At 46.6% G+C, this 13,621-nt stretch overlaps 1 protein-coding gene and 2 pseudogenes across 3 annotated transcripts in view; 2 read left to right on the top strand and 1 right to left on the bottom strand.

The window, feature by feature from the left end:
• The window catches only part of LOC113631816 (cytidine monophosphate-N-acetylneuraminic acid hydroxylase-like), a 263,669-nt gene that overhangs the window by 222,144 nt on the left and 27,904 nt on the right, over positions 1-13,621 (top strand). For all 3 annotated transcript variants that reach the window (XM_027128539.1, XM_027128540.1, XM_027128541.1), the window contains 4 exons: positions 4,231-4,340; positions 6,613-6,803; positions 12,374-12,521; positions 12,851-12,932. In XM_027128539.1, the coding sequence (XP_026984340.1) occupies positions 4,231-4,340; positions 6,613-6,803; positions 12,374-12,521; positions 12,851-12,932 (531 nt within the window). The remainder of the gene's footprint in view (positions 1-4,230; positions 4,341-6,612; positions 6,804-12,373; positions 12,522-12,850; positions 12,933-13,621) is intronic.
• On the top strand, positions 1,332-3,308 carry LOC113631818 (myc-associated zinc finger protein-like; annotated as a pseudogene).
• Positions 9,086-11,239, bottom strand: LOC113631817 (tissue alpha-L-fucosidase pseudogene; annotated as a pseudogene).

Raw genomic sequence — 13,621 nt, 5'->3', positions numbered from 1 at the left:
GACACTTATTAGGATGACTGTCCTTGGAGGTGGCTGGGGTTATAGATAAAAACACTGAAGAATGGAGAAGTCAAGTAAGGTGTCCAAGGTCATCCAGCTATTAAGCTATTAAGTGGGAGAGTGAGGGCTCCAAACAGGCCATCTTTCTCCTGAGTGCATGTCCATCAGTGGTTTGCTGATGGCCTCCCAAAACAATGGGGAGGGCTCTCAAATATGGTCCTGCCTCCCTCCAATTGATCCTCTCCATGTGTCTCACAGTGGTCTTCCTAAAATTAAGTTCTGATTTTAATACTCCCTTCCTATAGCATTTAGGTATTGCTTTCAGCCATTGTAATAGAAAACGCAAATAACAGTGGCCCAATCATATCTGAGGTTTTCTTATATCACAAGAAGTTGGAAAGCAGGCAGTCTTGGGCATTACGGCTGTTGGTTAATCAAGGAGCCAGGCTCCTTCTGTCTTCCCATTCTGTCATCCTTAGTATCTGACTTTTTTCCTCAGGGTCTCAGGATGGCTTCTGCTCCTCCAAGCATGGCAACCAAGTTTCACACAAGGGGCGGGGGGAAGATGAAGGGTGAACAGTCCAGATCCGTTGAGTTTGTTCCTCTTTGTCAGGAAAATAAACGTGTTCCTGGAAGTCCCACTAGTACACTTCTGCTCACATCTCACTGGGCAGAACTATATAAACTGTACGTAGAGCTATGGCCACTCATAATTGCAAGGGGGCCTGGGAAATCATGATCTTTAGATAGGTGTATCACCACTCCTTAAAAAAAAATTAGATGCTAATAGTAAAGAAGGAGAAAATAGATTTTGTGCAAGCCACCAGCACATCTGCTACAATTGCTTAAAATTCTTCATTGACCCCTCATTGCCACAAGATAAAATCCAAACTCCTCCTTAGCAGGGAATCTAGGGTCCTTCATGACTTTCTCTGACCTACCTGTCTATCCTGGCCTGGCTCAAACACCATTTTCCTCGGTCATAAATGAGTAGTCACTTTGTGCATATCAAGCTCTCATGCCTCTATGCCTTTCCACATGCTGTTGTCTCATCCTGTTTGCTTCACATCATCATATTTCTTTAGTTGGGCCCAGATGCCTCATCTTTCAAGTCTAGCTGGAGCATTACCTCCTATCTGAAATCTGCTTTGACTCTTAGAACCAAATAGGTACTCCTTCCTAGATACTCCCATAGCACCTTGAACTCATCTCTAGCAATTATTCATTTGATGGTAATGAAGCTGTTGGTGTGTGGCTGTGTCCCTGATACACCTGAGATCTCATGAGTTCCTTAAGTGTAATATGAAGAAAGAAATGAATGGGGAGCCCTCCCCGAGGCGCCGCCGGGCGAGCTGCGCAGCTGGGGCGGAGGCTGTTCCCTCGCTCCCCCCACCCGCCCAGCCAGGCTCCAACCGCCGCAGCCCGCGCCCCCGGCCTCGCTGGGCCTCCCGCCCCCATCCAGAGGGCGTCGCCACCGCCATCGACGCTGCGCTCCACGGCCCGTCAGGCGCCCTCCTTGCCTCCCTCCCTCCAGCCCGCCGGCTTGCGAGGGCGGCGGGGCGGCCCGCCGGCCATGCCTTAGGCGCAGCCCGCGCCCCCGGCCCCAGCTGAGCCCCGCCGTGGCGGAGGCCATGCTCCCCGTGTTCCCTTGTACGGTGCTGCGGCCTGGACTGGGCCTGGACTGCCGGGGGAGTGGGGGGTGGGCGGCCTCTTGAACTCCTTCCTGCCACTTGAGGGTCACTCCCAGAACCCCCCGCAGGTCGGGGCTGAGCTCCAGCCCGGCCTCTTTGCCTCCCAGGGCTGCGCCCAGAGTCCATTCCTGGCCGCGCCGGCGCCCCCACCCACGCTCCAGGCCCCGGCGGCCGAGCGTCTCCCGGTGGACTTACCCCGAGTTCTCGCCGCCGCCCAGGAGTCCGCCGCGGCCGCCGCCGTTGCTGCTGCGCCCCCGGCCCCGGCCGCCGCCTCCACTGTGGACCCAGCAGTTCTGAAGCAGCCCCCGGCGCCCCCTCCGCCGCCCCTGCGGGTGTCGGCGCCCGCCGCCGAGGCCGCGCCCCCTGCCTCTGCCTGGCGCCACCATCGCCGCAGCTGCGGCCACCGCCGTCGTTGCCCCAACCGCGACGGTCGCTGTGGCCCCAGTCGCATCTGCCTTGGAGAAGCAGCGTAGAGCAACGGGCCCTACCTCTGCGCCCTGTGCGCCAAGGAGTTCAAGAACGGCTACAGCCTGCGGAGGCACGACGCCATCCACACGGGAGCCAAAGCCAGCCGGGTCCCCTCGGGTGCTATGAAGATGCCCACCATGGTGCCCCTGAGCCTCCTGAACGTGCCCCAGCTGAGCGGAGCTGGCGGCCGAGCGGCTGCAGTGGCCGCGGGTGACGTGGGTGCGGTGGAAAGCTCATGCAGAAGAACCACGCCTGCAAGATGTGCGGCGAGGCCTTTCGCGACGTCTACCACCGGAACCGACAGAAGGACCGCAGGAGCTACCACGTGTGCTCACACGACGGCGCAGTGCACAAGCCCTACAGCTGCTCCCACTGTGGCAAGAGCTTCCCCCCGGCGGGATCACCTCAACAGTCATGTCAGACAAGTGCACTCAACAGACCGGCCCTTCAGATGTGAGAACTGCGAGGCAGCTTTTGCTACGAAGATCAAGGATTGACTGCGGGTCCGCACAGTACGACACGAAGAGAAGGCGCCGGGTCATGTGTGTGGCAAGACGTTGAGCTCGGCTTATATTTCGGACCACGTGAAGGTGCGTAGCCAGGGCCCTCACCACGTCCGTGAGCTCCGCAACAAAGGCTTCACCACGGCAGCATACGGGCTGACCTCATCCTGTGGAAGCTGTGCAGCGTGTACTGCGAGACCCTGCCCAGCTGGCCGGCCACATGCGGACCCATGGCGGGGGGGGTGACGCCCCTGCCCCGGAGACGCCTCCCCGGCCACAGCCCACCAGCTGAGGGGGACCCCCGCACCCACCTGGTACAAGTGAGGCCTGTCCAATGGTGGCGGCAGCCCCTCCCAGAGCTGTGGCTCCTCGGGGGCCGAGGGTGTGCGTGTGAGCTCTCAGCCACTTCCCTCCCAGCCCTGGTGAGCTCCCAAGTTGGTGCGGGGGAGAGGGGAGAATGGAGGAAAGTCCCTCGGTACCATCTCCTCTTCCCCTGTCTCTCCCCACCAACTCCTCACTACTTGCCCTGCCAACCAAGGAGCCTCCAGAAGGAAAGGAGGAAGAAGTGTTTTCTTAGGGGAATTTGCTAGGTTTTAACGACTTGTTTCTCCTGCCCCTGATTTCTCCCTGTCAGACCTGACGCCATATGCACACCTGGCCCCTCAGTCGTGTTGAAGCCCCCTGGACGGTGGGCAGGGGTGGCAGAGGACAGGAGCGGCCACTGCCCTCGCCCCCTCTCCTCTCCGTAACCCCCTGCCCTGCCCTTCCAGGGATTTGTGAGCCTTTCCCTCGGTGGTCCTCCTTGCTCTCCTCCTTCCAGTGTCCCCCTACTGTCTGCTGCCCCTCCCTGGGGAGTTGGTGCTTTTTGTTTTTTCCAGGAGGAGGGAGGAGAGGAAGGAAGGAAATTAAAGATTCTGCCCCAGAGAGGGGGAAAGGTGAGATTTGCGAAGGGGCCGAAGCAGGGAAGACACAGTTTGTACCTTCATAAGGTGAGGTTGTTTGGGGTCAGGCCCTAAACATCATCCTGCTTGAGAATCTGTCAGGGGGAAACAAGTCAAGGGGAGCAAAAGAAGGAGCCACTAGGGTCAGAGGTAGGGCAAGAGATGAATCTTAGGGGGCCAGGGTCAATGGGGGGATCCAGGGACCAGAGGTGCTCTCTGGGGGTGGGGGGAATGCAGCCACAGTGTCTCCCCCTTCCCTCTTCCACCCCAGCTCCAGCCCTGGCCTTTCCTTTTCATCCCTTACCCCGCGACAGAAGCTGTGGCCCTGGCCATGTCATTGTCTTCCTGTATCCCCTGCATGTTCCCCACCCTTCACCCCCTCCTTTTGTGCAGACCCTATTACAATAAATTTTAAATTAAAAAAAAAAAAGAAATGAATGGGTGATGGTCTTCAGCCCTCATCTCAGTAGACGTTGCTTGACCCAAATGAGCATTGCCTTTTGTTTTTATTTTCCTTTGATTTTTGTACTCTGTGTACCTGAGCCATGCATTTCCATTTCAGTGATGCTTTTTAAAACTCATTTCTGTTATTGTTGTTAATTCAGATTTGTTCCCATTTGGTTCTAGTTGTGGAAAAGAATGAAGAAAATGGACTTTTGTTTCTAGAACTGAATCCTCCTAACCCCTGGGATTCAGAGCCCAGATCTCCTGAAGATTTGGCTTTTGGGGAAGTGCAGGTAAGGAAACATTAAATTGTAATAATCTTGAAAACAAAAATAGAACTAAGATTTCCTTTTATATATATATATTTACATCCTGTATTACCTTGAATATCCTTGGAGGTGGCTGGTTAGGACATATAATATAGTTATTCTGAACTCTTGAGCACATTTTCTAGGAACCCCCAGAACTTGCCAGGGATTACAAGGAAATACATCCAAAAAAAAACAAAACAAAAAATCTTTTAGCGGAGGTCCCAGAGGAGAGTCATGGAAAACTACTGGCGGAAGTTCAGAAATTGCCCTTGATACCAAATCACTATCAGGTAAAACGGCCAGTTGTATATTTCTGCACGTTGCCCTGAGAACTTTACAAACCTTCCTGTGCATTCTCCTACCTTTAGAAGAGAGTTTGCTCCAGAGAAAACACTTTGATAGTTTGAGAGAGGTAAACAATCAAAAATTAAATTTTCTGGAGTATTTGAGAATCTTTTGAGAAAATGGACTGTCACTTTTTTGAGGAAACAAATGGGAACCTATTAGAATAAGCATAATCACCTGAATTTGATTTCTTTTTATTTTTTTATAGATTTATTTATTTATTTTTGGCTGCGTTGGGTCTTCGTTGCTGTGCGTGGGTTTTTCTCTAGTTGCAGACAGCGAGGGCTACTCTTCGCTGTGGTGCGTGGGCTTCTCATTGCAGTGGCTGCTCTTGTTGCGGAGCACGGGCTCTGGGCGCATGGGCTCAGTAGTTGTGGCTCGATGGCTCTAGAGCACAGGCTCAGTAGTTGTGGTGCACGGGCTTAGTTGCTTCGCGGCATGTGGGATCTTCCCGGACCAAGGCTCCAACCCATGTCCCCTGCATCAGCAGGAGGGTTCTTAACCACTGTGCCACCAGGGAAGCCCTGATTTCTTGATCTCTCCTTACCCTCTTTATTGGCTTTTCACACTGGAGTTTCTATTACCTTATCTCTGCTCCTGGTGTTTTCCTTTTTCCTGAGGATATGCCAGATCAGGGGAAGGAAGTGAGGGATTGATTTAGAATCCTCTATGCCAGTCTCTAAGTCACTGTTTATAGCCATTCTCAGAGGATCCTGACATCTGAGTGAGTCAGCAGGTAATTTAGAAGAGAAAGCCTTACAAACCTGTTTAGCCAGGCTGCATGGCTATGCCAACCCAGTCTCGGGTGGCCTCAGCCTGCAGCGTCTTGAAGCAGAATCTCAGTTCCCTGACCAGAGATTGAAGCCAGGCCACGGCAGTGAGAGCACTGACTGCTAACCACTAGACCATGAGGGCCAGTGACAAGGCCTTGGCTCGTCTGCTCTGTAGAAATACATTTCAACAAGAGAGGAAAAGTAGTGAAACAAGTAAAGTTTTTATTAGGAGGAAGAATGTACGTGTGAATAAACACACATGGGTGGGCTCAGAGAGAGATAGTTGTCCCTTCGTGGTAGTTTAAATCACTTATATCGGGCATTTCTTCTGGGTTTCCTCTGGCCAGTCACCTTGCTTTGCCTGGCTCTGAGTCTGTATTTGGTTATAACTCAGGGTCCTCCCCTGTGTGTGTGTGCATCTCTTAGCCAAGATGGATTCTAGTCCAGAGGCCTATGGGAATGTTGACATCACCTACTGTGGGGTGGCACCCCCTCCCTTTCTGGCCCCCCGAGGAGCCTTTCTGCACAGGTGTAGTCAGGAAGGTCTCCTTGACCTCGAGAATGAGGTATATGTGGTCTCTTTATCTCTTATCTGGGCAGGACTCAGCTCCTCTCTGCTCCAGCTATTATCTTTGTCTTGGAGTATCTGTCCACAGGCGACAAACTCTAGCTGCTCAGCCTGGGGCCCATCTATCTCCTGCCTTAAACCCCCCAGGAATCATTCATTCGTGTACCTATTCCCAGCCACTCCAGCATTTAAATCCCCAAGTGTCTGCCATAACATCTCTAATTGCCCTTCCTTGTAAATTGTGCTTTGAAGGACTGGCCACAAACGCTATTCTGCAGTGCAGGCTGTAAATAAATATTTAGGAGCTAATTTAAAGAGAGTAGGGCTGGGTAAATCAATTGGTTTGACACCTAAAACCCACCATGAACACTTCTATTCTACTAAACTAGTGACCTGTGCTGAGAGTTGTATTCTATATAAACGCTCCTGCTGGGTCTCACTTGCATCCTGCTTCACTGAACAGGCTTAGGAGCCAAGTTCTCCAACGGGACTTGCCAGCTAAGCAGCCGAGTTCATTTTTGCTGGCTGGTGATGATATAATAATCTGAATCTCGCTGTCTTCCGACAGATAACATACCTGACCCATGCCTGCATGGACCTCAAGCTGGGAGACAAGAGGATGGTGTTTGACCCTTGGTTAATCGGTCCTGCTTTTGCCCGAGGATGGTGGTTACTGCATGAGCCTCCATCTGACTGGCTGGAGAGGCTGTACCAAGCGGACCTAATTTACATCAGTCACATGCACTCAGACCATCTGAGGTAATGAAGTCTGAGCACTCAACTCTGAAGAAAATGCTGCAGTAAAGGCATCGCTGGTTTTCAGGTTCTTTTGCAATCACTGCTCATTTTGAGGTAGATTCAGTTGGGCTGATGATAAGAGGACTAATTTAGATAAATGCTTACATTTGCATAGCATAATTTTTAAAGTGCTTTCACGTTTTATACCACTGGGAATGCGAAAGGAGCTATTGTGGGAAGGAGGACAGGGGTTAATAACCCTCCACCCTCTCACTTCCCACCCTCAGGGTACTTGGTGAAAGTCTAGGTTTAAGGATTATTAATGTTGACCCCTTTTTTTTTTTTTTTTTTTGCGGTACGCAGGCCTCTCACTGCTGTGGCCTCTTCCGTTGCGGAGCACAGCCTCCGGACACGCGGGCTCAGCGGCCATGGCTCACGGGCCCAGCCACTCCGCGGCATGCGGGATCTTCCCAGACCGGGGCACAGTCCCCTGCATCAGCAGGCGGACTCTCAACCACTGTGCCACCAGGAAAGCCCCCCTTTTTTAGTTCAACATTTATGGTAGGAAGCAGCACATGTTTCCGATAAAGGGCCAGGGTGTAACTTTTCAGCTTCACAAGCCATATGGTTGGTGTTGCAGTGACACAGTTCTGCTGTTGCGGCACCAAAGCAGCCATAAACGGTCCTGAATCAGCCTGATTGTCTTCTAATAAACCTTATTTATGGACGACGACATGCGAATACCATAAAATTTTAATGTGTCACCAAATAGGATTGCCCTTCTGATTTCCTTTTCAACCACTTAAAAGGGTAGAAGGTTTTCCTAGCTTACAGCAGCAGGTCGCTGTGGTTTGCCAGCTCCTGATTCGTAGCATTTCAACAACACTGAGCTCCCAGCTTTTGAACCCTGAGTCCACTTCGTCCTTCATTGAAACCAGAGCCATGTGATACTAAGGATAGGAACTGAAACTTCCTTAACCCCAGCAATCAAAAAGGAGGAAGAGGAACTTGGATTTACAAAACCACACACATTTGTGAATGAACTGTTACCAGAAGAGGCAGGGTCATATTCCCAATCCCCTGATGTCATTTCAGGGTCCTGTTTGTTCATGCTTATTCAGAAGTTTGTGTCACGACTGCTGGGCTGCCAGTGTAAACATCTAGCAGTGCCCACAGTGTTCTAAAATGAAGCAACTTCACCGTATTTTTTTCTGTGACTTTATATGACAAAATTTACGTGAAGGACATACTTGGATCGAAATGTCCATGGTGAGGGAAAATATGTTGTTTGCTGGACCCTTGATTTTTCTATTGAAAGCATATGAGATCTCTAAGGCACGAGTATGTTCTCTCTTTTTTTTAAGGAAACGGTTTAAAAACAAGTAATTAACTGCTTTAGTAACAAATTACCTGCAACACACTTAAAAATTGGACATCACCCACGGGGACATTGTGGTGCCACAATTAAAAATCGACTTGTCCACCGCACAACACCTTTGTCCATACAAGCCTCTGGAATCAAACACAGACAACTGCAGAATTACGAGAGGCCTGGGTTCATGCGTTGTATAATAACAGTATTGTGTGGTACTAATTTCATATAGCCTGTATAGAGAGAACAGTATCACATAAACCAGGTGATTGCTTTATAGTACCTGTTACAAGATGCCATTGCCTAAGGTCCCGATGAGGGACATTCCATGGGAAAGTCCTGAATTTTAGGGAAGATAAGAACTTTTCAAGTCACTTAGCCCAGTTATTTCTCAACCACTGTCCTGAAAACCAGTTTCATTTCAATTTCAGGGAATTGTGTGGGCAAAGTTGCCAGGCATTAAGCACTGGTCCTCTCCTGTAGTATCACAGTGCATTGGTTGTGTAGTGTACTGTAATAGTTTATTACTGAAAGTTACCGAAACTTACAGTTTTCACTCCTTTGAGTTTATTTCTCTGATATAGAATAGACCCTTACTTTTTGACTCTTACCTAGTCAACTAATAAACACCAAAGTCACTTGTCCCCAGTCCTCTTGTCTGACCTTGATTTACTGAATAAAACCTCCTTTATTTACAAAAACAAGGGGGAAAGGCCAATGTGCTTTAGAAAAGTCTTTTTTTTTTTGGTAGAAAATAATTTGATGTACAAATTTATTTATCTGATTGTATTAAAGAAAGCAGGACAGAATCACATTCATTTTCTTCCTAGTATCACTGTAAATAGACTGAATTTCAGAGCTCTTAGTTTGCTTTGGAAACTTCTAAAAAGCTGCCTGGTAGCAGCCTAGGAAGCATTTTCCTTCCCCTCCAGGATCTCTTGCTCCTGGGGGTAGGTGGGGGGAATTGGTCACCTTTGATGCTAAATAAATAGCATGTGGTGGATTTTGCCAAATCCTTTTCAGCTCCTCCTATAGGCAACAGGATGACTTGGCTTATTCTTGATCTGAAGTCATTTGAATAAACAAGCAGGTTATGAAACACAGAATGGAGTGAAGTTTCCATCGTAGATAATTCCCAAGGTTAGGATGAGCTTCACTGTTCAATCCCTTCTGCTGATCAGAGAGAGAGATGCTAGCAATGGATCTCAGATCTCTGATCCTGTGAGACATCAGCATAACGTAATCCATTCCTTTTATTAAAATGCGTTGGAAAAGAGATGTCTGAGTAGACAAGAGTAGTTTATTACAGTGATGGTACTATAAAGGGAAAATCAGAGTGCAGGCAGTGTCCCTCTCTTGTTGAACTCCAGTGGTCACTCCATCCTGTCAGCTTTACAGTCCAAGCAAACTCAGTCGGAAGAGCAGAGGGTGGTAACTGGGACAGGTACACGAGGAGACCTGTACCTGGATTTGTGGACCACTCATATCGTTCTCGATTCCCAGCTTTGTTCACTCTGTAGTCGAAGTAGTTATGGGGGATTTAAGGCTTAAGATTCCATCTTCTGGCCAGTGCAGGACAATGGCATAAACAGCTGATCCTTTTGAGGTATACCACACAGAGGTCGTGTTTTCTTCAGATTGTACCCTCCATGGTTTGGAGGCATAGATAGCCTCCCCATTGATGCTCAGCCACTCCCCAACAGCAAGAAGCCTTTCTTGGAAGATGCGAGCAATCAGTCCATCTTTAGTTGGTCCAATGTTGAGAAGATAGTTGCCTCCCAAACTTACTGTCTGAATCAGTTCCGAAATGTTTTGGGATTCACTTGTGATGTCACCCATTGCCATGTTGTGACGATAGCCCCAGGACAGCTTGTCTGTTGAGGTGCACATCTCCCACTTGTGATCTGGCAAGGTCTCTGGCTTGAATTTGTCTTGACAGTTGTAGTATCATCCATGGCAACAGTAGATGACCTCATAGGCCATTTACTATGACCACATCCTTAACTGGCCTATCATTGTAGAGCAAGCAAGAAAATTTGTAGAGTTCCAATAAGTATCAGGACGTTCCCACTCTCCATCAGACCAAACCAAGTCAGGTTTGTACCTGTTTAAGGCTTGTAAGTAACAAGAGCCAGGATTCGAATACAAATCTGCCAGATGCCAGATCCTCTTCAGGGTCCGGCAGACCATGTTGCCCTTCTTCAAGGCCCTGCTAACGAGGTCATATAGCTCTGGCATTGTTTTCGCACGGACAAAATGCTGTGTTTTGAAGCCATTTTTCTTATCACATAGGTAGAGAGGATGGAACCATTCTAAGAGTGGGTGATAGAGTCCATAGCGTATGTTCCTCTTTCGGATGGCTGTTCCCAACTCACCAACCAAATCACGATGGGGGCCCAGATCCTTAGAGTTCCAGTTCCAAGACGCAGGACTTGGCCAGTTTGTGAAGCCTTCATGATGCTTTGTTGTCAGGACTACATACCTGCTGGTGTTGGAGGGTCTCCTGCAGAGGTGGGGGTGGCTGTGGCTCACCGTGAGGACAAGGACACTGACAGCAGAAGTTCTGGGCTAGAAAACAGTCTTTAGTCAAAGAAGTGTGATTTATTATGTTAATATATGAGTATCGTAATGGATGGTATTATTAATAGATGCCAGTAAGAATTGTCAACAATTTAAAAATTGCGAAGCAATAAACATCCATTTTAGAATAACTGATCCTAACTCCTAAAGTCCTTTAAAGTAGAAGATTTAGGTGGTTCACCCAGAGACTGAAGACGTGTTCAAAGAATCCTTGATTTTTTGAATCCTTTGTTTTTAGAGAAGAAAACCTACTGATTTTTTTCGTCTGGATTCTACTTATTTAATATAGTTCTGGAACTTGAATATTAGTGAAGTTAATAAGTGCTGATATGCTGATTTTGTTTATACTTTTCTTACTATTAAATATCTCATTTCACCTGACATTATACTCTATGCACAAGTCTGATTCTTAAACCAGATAGTACATTCATTAAAGTTGGAATTGCCTTCTTTTTTTTTTTGAACCTTTTATTTTATATTGGAGTATAGTTGATTAACAATGTTGTGCTAGTTTCAGGTGTACAGCAAAGTGACTCAGTTATACATATACATGTATCTATTCTTTTTCAAATTCTTTTCCCCTTTAGGTTGATACATAATATTGAGCAGAGTTCCCTGTGCTGTACAGTAGGTCCTTGTTGGTTATCCATTTTAAATATAGCAGTGTGTACATGTCAATCTCAAATTGTCTTCTAATAGAAGAAGCACTAAGTTTAGGATCAGAAAACCTGAATTTGAATACCAATTTACTATCTGTTAGTCATGTATTTCTGAATATGTGTCCTCATTTATTAAAAGCAAACAAAAAATTAGAGGGTTTTTTGGTGAGAATCAAATAAAATAACGTGAAAGTGCCTAGCACCATGACTGATATATAATAGATATCTAAACAGCCATTTATTTGTTTATTATTCATGTTTTACCATACCGCACAGTGGTATATAATTCTTTTATGTAATGAATTCTCAGAAATGAGAATTGACAATCTATGTAGGTACTAAAAAAATGCTTGGATGGTTAATGGTGGGTGTACTGAGTTGGAATTACTACAAATGCTGAATGTCATTTTCCTCGACACTAGATTTTACTGTCTTGCCTACCTGCTAACCAACTCTCCTAAAGGACAAAGAACTCATTCTTTATACCACAGTGTGACTGTCAACCTTTGACGGTTGAAAAACTGTCTCCAGTGATGGGCAGTTCATAGGTTCTCCTTGTTTAACGGCCAAGACCTTTCTCTTATTGGGAGCTGCTAGTTGAGGGATGAGAAAAAAATGAAGATCATGGAGACCTTCACCTACCAGAAACCTCTTCAGCAGGACTTTTCCCCTCTGCAACTTCTGTTAGAACTACCCTTGCTCAAAGCAGCATCAGTGTGGAAGATGGAATTTGCACTCCTGGTTTGATATACACACTGTGGTGTATGGTATGTTCTCACAATAAAGGGAAATCTCCTAGGAAACTCCCCTCATTGTTACAGTCAACCTTGAGAAAAAACTCTTCTTTTGGACTCTGCAGAGAGTCTGGTATTTCAGTACCTTCCTTCTTGGTCAACATGTTGGTGTAAGGAGCAGACTGTCTCTTATACTAGACGATTCTATTTTTTCACCTTTCAACCTTTGAATTCTTCTGATCCTAGTTACCCCACACTGAAGAAGGTTGCTGGAAGAAGACCAGATATTCCCATTTATGTCGGAAACACGGAAAGACCTGTCTTTTGGAATCTGAAGCGGAGTGGTGTCCAGTTGACTAATATCAATGTAGTGCCATTTGGAATATGGCAGCAGGTCAGACATCTGTGTTCTTTCCATACTTTTCAGTTATGCTTTCTGGGGTAAATTTTAGACGAGGTAATCGCTTTAAACACTAAGGAAACAATGGCCTACTTTTTCTGTACATAGTACTGTGTAAATACCTAGCACTGTGTAAATCTCTGTTTGAGCTAAAATAAAAGGTGGCTTTTCTCTCCATTTATCAATGGTATGATTCTACTGGATAATAAATCCAGTTCTGAATAAAAGGGATTTCTTTCCAGAAGAGATGACAGTTTCTTCAAATATTGAATTAAAAGCCAAACTGACATAAACTGTTGTTGGTTTTATTGTTAAAATTCCAGGTAGACAGAAATCTTCGATTCATGATCTTGATGGATGGCGTTCATCCTGAGATGGACACTTGCATTATCGTGGAATACAAAGGTATTTTCTTATTCTCATTAACAGTGAAAAATGAAAAATATTCTTGGTAAGAAGGATAATAAGAGCTATCCAAAATTTCATCCTATGTTCATCTTCTTCTTCCATCTTCATTTTCCATAGAATATAATATATTCTATCCCTGTCTTAGGAAAAGGGGCTCTCATTCAGATAATCTTACAGAGAACAAATTAGCAGTAATGTGCTCGATGTAGTGACAGGCGCAAAGATTCTTTTTCATGAGGCAACACATATTCTATATTTCATCTATAGTAACTTATTCAAAACTGCCTTTATTGAATAAGTGTTTTACTTTCATCTTGAAATACTATGATGTAACGTAATCATACACTTCTGCCTATCATGTGAGAAGATGGCTTTACGCCAACAATCATTGAATAGAATTTCCAAGGGGTTGAGAGATTCGTGTTGATTCGGTTACTCTTTCCCCTGCATCCTTTGGGCTCAACACCTGAAGATAGCCGGCCGAGGAAAGTAGTCTATCTACGATCCGGAGTGGAATCAAGCTAACTCTCCTCACCCAGAACCCACTAATCAGACAGGATGAGTTTATTCACTTGAAAGTTCAAAATGTGCTATTGAAGAGTTTAGATTTTGAAATCTTACTCTCTCTTTTCCTTGGACGTAAGCAACTCTTCTGTAATTGAATGAGTCAGATTATACAGACTTAC

This window comes from Aethalodelphis obliquidens, unplaced genomic scaffold, assembly GCF_003676395.1.
Source record: "Aethalodelphis obliquidens isolate GAN/ISIS:26980383/991018 unplaced genomic scaffold, ASM367639v1 scaffold34, whole genome shotgun sequence".
In the NCBI taxonomy this organism is placed as follows: Eukaryota; Metazoa; Chordata; class Mammalia; order Artiodactyla; family Delphinidae; genus Aethalodelphis; species Aethalodelphis obliquidens.
The sequence above is the reverse complement of the archived record's forward strand: the minus strand, read 5'-3'. Positions and strand labels throughout refer to the sequence as shown.